This window comes from Corylus avellana, chromosome ca7 (genome assembly GCF_901000735.1).
Source record: "Corylus avellana chromosome ca7, CavTom2PMs-1.0".
In the NCBI taxonomy this organism is placed as follows: Eukaryota; Viridiplantae; Streptophyta; class Magnoliopsida; order Fagales; family Betulaceae; genus Corylus; species Corylus avellana.
The window spans coordinates 17421811-17428976 of NC_081547.1; the positions used below are offsets into that span (position 1 = coordinate 17421811).

General features: G+C 34.0%; 1 protein-coding gene across 1 annotated transcript; it reads left to right on the forward strand.

Moving 5' to 3' along the window:
- The first annotated feature begins 2148 nt into the window (after positions 1-2148).
- LOC132188377 (pre-mRNA-processing factor 39-2-like) lies at positions 2149-7130 on the forward strand. The gene is made up of 5 exons (XM_059602809.1): positions 2149-2240; positions 2308-2408; positions 4008-4234; positions 5082-5249; positions 6732-7130. The coding sequence occupies exons 1-5, from the start codon at positions 2189-2191 to the stop codon at positions 7111-7113; spliced, it is 930 nt and encodes a 309-aa protein (XP_059458792.1). The 5' UTR covers positions 2149-2188; the 3' UTR covers positions 7114-7130.
- The last annotated feature ends 36 nt before the right edge of the window (positions 7131-7166 follow it).

Genomic DNA, 7166 nt, shown 5'->3' on the forward strand with positions numbered 1-7166 from the left:
AAAAGGAACAACAAAACTAGAAAATCGTCAACAAGGGAGATGTTCAAATCATAACATCTTAGACAAGCTTTTCCCAACAATTGTGAGCCAATTAGGAAGAAATTAATCCCTCACTTTCTAAGTTTCATATCCACTTATCAAAAAAACAAAAACAAAAACAAAAAAGATTTCAAATCACTTTAAAGGGTTAGTACACAAAACGACCTTGAACTCGAACGAGTACAAGAAGAAGGAAAGTTGAACGAGCTTGTTGGAGATTAGAGCTTTGTTGAATGCCACTTAAAAAAAGCAAATATAAGCGTAGATTTTTCATTTGCCTCTACTACTAAATTCATCAATATCATGTCAATTAATTTGATTAATAAATGACTATTTTATTTCTTATTTATTTATTTAAAATAATTTGTTCACTTTATCAAACTTTTTATAAACAACACATTCTTATACCTCAAAATCAAATTGATTTCCATCTTACTTAAAAAATAAAAAATTCACTTCAAAGGAGACAGTGAGATCCACCAGCCCCTCACATCTCCCTACCGATCATTGAATTAGCATGGGCAAGGAAAATTTTACTAAGATTAATTAATGCTATTCGTTTAATTACTCTGTTTTACGAAAGTTTTGCATGCATGGGGATTAATTAAAGGCATGTATTGGTCCGTTAGTGGGTGTGGCCGTGTGGGGGTGGGGCCAGAAATGTGGATTGGTAATGGTATGATTGGTGGGAAATGGAAGTGAGAGAAAGAGGAGTTATTTGGCATCTCGAAAAGTGCAAAAATATCCTCCTTCTTTTAAGGAATTTTGTGATTTGTCCATTTATGAAAAGGGCAAAATTGGATGGAAACTACCAAAAAGTAATCTTCTTATAGGGTCACTGTCAACAGAATATCAACAAAGCGGACAACTTTTGAGGATTGATACCTTAAAAACGTTGTCAAAACAAACTGTTGTATCAATTACAAATATATTTATTAAAAAAATATAAAGCTGCCCTATCCTATACCTACCCTACAAGCTACAACCTACAGGCTGCTACGTACAACCCCTCGTTTGCATTTCATTCATATTATTTTAGGCTTTAGCATTTATTCTTTATTTTCCTTTTTTGGCTTAGGCCCTTCGTTTGATATTTTCGCTGCAAACAAGTAAAGCTGTAAAGAATTTCTTATTTTCACAGGGAAAGAAGGCTGACTGCAATGTCTTTTCAATATTCAAATACGGGATAATAGACATTTTCAGATTAGGAAAAACTAATATATATATATATATATATATATATATAATAAAATAAAAAAGAGGACCATTCCCCGTAAATGTAATCAAGCAAGGCTTGGGATATTTTGTGAAATTTCGGTTTTCATTTTTTTTTAAAAAAAAATTTTGTGGAAGTTATGTTAAAAAAAAAAAAAAAGAGAGAAAGATGGGCTTCAATTATACGAGTGTCCCATGCTGATAAAAGAGTAACTCCCAACCAATACTTGGTTTTAATTTGGGTGGCTTGAATCAAAGGAAAATGAAAACAAAAAGGAACAACAAAACTAGAAAATCAATAAGGGAGATGTTCAAATCACAAGATTTGAGACAAGCTTTTATCAGCAATTATGAGCCAATTAGGAAGAAGTTAATCCCTCACTTTCAAAGTTACAGATCTAGTTATCAAAAATAAAAAATAAAAATAAAAAAATAAAAAAATCAAAGGGTGAGTACACAAAACGACCTTGAACTCCAATAAGTACAAGAAGAAGGAAAGTTGAACGAGCTTATGGGAGGTTTAGAGCTTTTTTTTACATGTCTACACAAGACGGAGAGGGAGAATTTGAACTAGTGACATTCACTTCATAAGGCATGGTCCCTAACAAATTGAGTTACCCTTAAGACGGGTTAGAGCTTTGTTGAATGCTATTAAAAGGCAAATATAGGTGTAGATTTTTCATTTGCCTCTGCTACTAAATTCATCATGTCAATTAATTTGATTAATAAATGACTATTTTATCTCTTATTTATTTATTTAAAATAATTTGTTCACTTTATCAATCTTTTTTTTTTAAAAAAAAAAAATGATTTAAAAAAAAAATGAAAATTAACTCGTAAAACTCAAAACCCTCCCCAATTTTTTTTTTTGTAAGAAAAACCCTCCCCAATTAATCGCAATTCAGAAAACCCTAAAGCAAAAGAGGCTTTGTTGATGTCTCTGGTCCTAATTGCACAGGCTCAGCCCATGGAATCAGAGTCTCCAGGTAAAAAACGAAATTTCTTATTTCGAAAGCTCGTCCAATTGGGCTGAAACGTTGCTTTTTTGTGCAGTTGGTTTTGATGTGCTCAAAATTGATGAAGGAATTGCTAAAGGATCACTAGAATTTGAAGAATGGACAACGCTTATTTCAGGGATTGAGAAATCGTATCCTGTAAGTCTCATACCCACGCTTCAGAATCTTTTTTGATTCACTATTCTGGGTTTTTTTTTTTTTTTTTTTTGTTAATTGTCCTATGTTGGAAAATTTCCAGCTTTAGCCATATAAATGTATTTGTATGTATGAATTTGTGATTGAGATATGACATTAAGTTATTGATGAGAAGTGATAAGTTAATCCACTTCATATAAGAGTGCTAAATGAAGGTTTACTTTGAGAATGGCGCTCAAGGGAGTTAGCTTCTGCTTTCGGAATGCAAGAAAGTGAACAGAGATAGATATAGGTCTATGGAATAACTTCTTTTCTAGTTTTTATAGCTAAGCTAACGGGCATCTTAGAATTTAGATACTTTTGCATATTTGTTTTGATTTGTGTTCAAAGGTGTTACTCAAATTCTTTGTTGAGTTTCTTCCCCTTGTAGAGGAAATCATAATGATCTCCTCTGAATGGTATTCATTGCCGCTTGTATGATCATTTGCAACCTGTGTAACCTATACAGAATACCAAGCCCATGTTGCAAAACACATGGAAGAAGTGAAAAACAACTTTTCTGTCCATTTATTATTTGAAGTATCTCCGGATTGGTTTCACACTAGAAGCAGGAAGTTCAGGTTGTAATACTATATGCTTCTGGAGAGGGAGGGCGGTTAGAATTCCCGGGAAGGAAATGTCATTTACTTGTACCCCTCCTGAGATTATTTTGCTTGAAAGGGGTGTATGGCCTTCGTAAATGTGGTGTTGATTTGGAATGTGGACCCGCTTAGCTTAATGTTGATACGCTGGCATGAAAGAACAATTGGATTTTCAAGAGTATGGAGCTTGCCACTTATACAAGTGGACAACTTTTCTAAGTTGTCTTCCATATTTTTTCCTTTTGGAAATTCTTTATTCATTAAATCTTAGAGGGTAGTTCTTTTAGGAGGGCCTCTTGCATATACATCAGGTGTATTTGAAGATGCTCTTCTTTTTTAATAAACTCAACTTTCTTGTCAAAAATTAAAAAAAAATAGAAGAAGAAAGTGTTGTACGTCATGCCATCCTTACGGTTGAAAATTTTGATGAATATAGATTCCTTCATTATGAATTGCATGTGCATAAGATCTGACAAACTGATGGACCATTTCCCGTTTCAAATATTCAGTAACAAGTGAGATGTGGCAGTTGACTTTTATATTGTTTGCTGTGCATCAGGTGATGCCAAGGTCTCTAACAAAACTAATGGGTTGAGATATTTGGAGAATAGAGACAAGATTCTTATAACATTATCTCTGTGTTTGATTGGAACTATGTGGATGGAGAGGAATAGGCAAGGTTTTGACAGAAATGACACTCCTATACTTGCACGAGATCAATTCTGTGTCTTCTCTGTTTACGCACCTTGAGGGGTAGAGTTCTTTTGCACATCGTGTGCACTTGGACACTACTCTTCTAAAGATACAACTCTATTAGGATGACTTGGCACTAGTGGGTACATTTTGATTACTGTTTCAACTTTACTGCTATTGCTTCAGTTACTATTAATTATTGATTTTTGCTGCTCCTAGATTAGTTCTTAGCTGACTGCAAATGAGATATTTTTTGCAACTACTGCAGGATGAAATTCAAAAAATATGCTTAGTTTATGACTCCTTGTCTGAGTTTCCCTTATGCCATGGATACTGGAGGAAGTACACTGAGCATAAGACACGCTTATGCACTGTTGACAAGGTTGTTGAAATCTTTGAACGTGCTGTACAATCATCACCGTGCACTGTTGGTGTGTGGGTTGATTTCTGTAGCTTCAGTATATCAGTTTTTGAGGATCCATCTGATATTCATAGGTAATCTCAATAATCAGGAGACTTGAGCTAGCTTCCATAAGAACTGCTAGCTGTATATACTGTGCAACATGCATTATTGATGTTCTTGGAGTTCTCAGTTATATGAATATAATCTAGGAAGCTTAACCATGCTATTTCACTCTTCAACCAAGAAATTGGAAAGGATTCTAATTAATATGTTTCTTCCCAATCATTATTAAAGGGTTTTTTTTTTTTTTTTTTTTTTTATTATTATTTTTTTTTTTATTATTATTATTATTATTCAAACAAAGTTCTCAATCATGTTCGGTATCATTTGTGGGCTTTAAGAATGAAGCCTCTCCAGATTTTCAAGCTTTCCTCTACAAAGTTCGGTCAAATAAAAACATTTTCAAGAGATTAGGCAGCATGTTGCAAATGCCACCCCTTTCAATGTATAATCTGGACAACCCTTATTTAATGTTTTGATGCTATTTTTGTACTTATTGTAGGCCTGGTAGGATAGAAACTTAAATCATGTTAGGGTTTTCTCTTGGTGAGTTTAGGGTAATGACCGTCGCCAGTTTCACTTGATGCTATCACTAAAAAGTAGTAATAAGACAGCATTATATATAACCTAATGTCTATGTAATCTTTTCTCCTGTTGTACAATGGTTTAAACAATATCTACTAATCAAAGCACAATATATAAGTGTGCTTCTTTGTTTATTGTGTGTTATTATTTTTACTTTTAAGTAATTGCATGTTTTGCAATTGAAATGTTATTCTCCTCATCATGCTGTACTTGTCAATACATTGGATCTTCTTGATTAATGAGACGTATATAGCCATTCGAAGACAATGATGGTTTCCTCATTTTTTCTACTAGATTGTTTCAAAGGGGCATGTCCTTTGTTGGGAAAGATTACACATACCATACTTTGTGGGACAAATACATTCAATTTGAGTTTTCTCAGCAGCAATGGAGTTCACTAGCACACATTTACATGCAAGCTCTGCGATTCCCAAGCAGGAAGTTGCATCACTATTATGATTGGTATATTTCTTGCTTTTCGTAATTTCTTTTTCCTAATTACTTAAGGTACCTCAAAGTGTATGAGCTATGAAAAGAGAAAAGGTTGTTAACAAAACTTTTTAAAAGAATGTTCCTGATTACAAGTATGATTCTTATTTTTCATACTCTTATCACGTGTTTATGAACGACTGAACAAACCAAATAAAATGATCCTTTTCATTTGCTGCAAGTATGCTAAGGAATTTCCATGCACTAACATTATGTAGTCAGTCTTATTTTAATAACTCTGCCATGATCAACCAAAGAGCTCAAAAGAAGCAGTAGTCCACCTCTTCTTCCAGTTGACTTTAAGGCATCATCCTATTCAAATAAATTGAACACCCAAAGCAGGTTGTTGCAAATAAATCATATTACGATTAATCGTGATAGATGTCCCAGCTGTGAAATGGGCTGGTAAAAACATTCCCAGTATGTCATGATGGACTGATTGATACTGCTAGCATGTTGTACAAACTAAAGGATACATAGTGGATCCCTTATTACGTGTATCTTTCAATAGCAATATCTGCTTATCTAAAGAAACGAAAAACGTCCAAATAATTAATTGCAATGATTAATTATGAGAAACCTTTGGATTGATAACTATTTCTCATTTTGAACCATCATGTAATTGGGTTGGATAAATAGAGAACAAAGAAACTATTAGCATAGAAAGTGAAGATGGCTTTAGCTTATTATGTTAGTCAAGAAAATGAGTAATGTACTGGATATGTAATGGGTTTATGTCTATATCTTTATTATTCAATGAGTAGGTCAATGAATTTCCTAGCCTTCACTTATCTGAAAAAAAGTAAAAAAAAAAGTAAAAAAAAAAAGTTACCCAAAAAAGAGATCGCACACCTATTTGTCTATTCTATTTTTTTTTTCTCCCCCGCTCCCCACCCCCCTCTCGTTTGACCATTCCAAAGTGTGGGTTAAGTAACGTCTGGTGAGTAATGTGATACATCACGTCCCCCTCCCCCCATGCCTATGTGGTGTAGTTTCCCAACCAATCTCCATTCACCAAAGAGGGTGATGAATAGAATTACCCGATGTGTGACCCTTTCCAATTTTTAACTTATATAATATTGACTTTATTGATTGTTGTCAAGTTGTATCTGAGATACTTAAACCATGCCAATTGTACCAATTGTAACTGAAGTGATATATTGGGCTTGTTTGGACGATTCTTGTTAGCAATTCACCAGGGAGTTATACAGAATTTTATAGATTGATTGGTTCTTTGGTGACCACTTGTATTTTGTGGTACTATGTATTTGTGTAAGGACTTTGTGTTTCATGGTTGTCAAGATCTTCCATAATGTATTCTTTGCAGTTGAATTTATCTCTCATTGGTTACTCTTTTATTGTGATTCCAGCCCAACGTTTTACAAGCATTTTTCTTATGTTTGTTTGTCCATTTAAATTGTGTACTTACCAGATATTAGTTCCATTTATCTTCAGTTTTAAGAAGTTGGTTGCCTTTTTGGAAAAGGAGATGGAATGCCAGAGCATTTCTGCTGTTGAAAAATTAGAAGCAGAGCCTGTGCTTGATAACAAAGTGTCAATATGTTTTAAGAATGACGAGATTTCTTCAATCGTAAAAGACCTATTGGATTCATCTGCTGGCATTGCAAGATCTAAAGCACTGCAGAAATATCTGTTAGTGGGAGAATGGTTATACAAGGAAGCATGCCAGTTGGCTGAAAAAATTTCCTGCTTTGAAGCTAATATTCGGAGGTCTTATTTCCATGTCAAGCCTCTAGATGCCAGCCAAATGGATAATTGGCATTGCTATCTGGACTTTGTTGAGATGCAAGGAGATTTTGACTGGGTATCATTTTAAATTATCCTTGTGCTTATCTGGACTACTGGACTATGCATGTTTCCTTTCTGCGT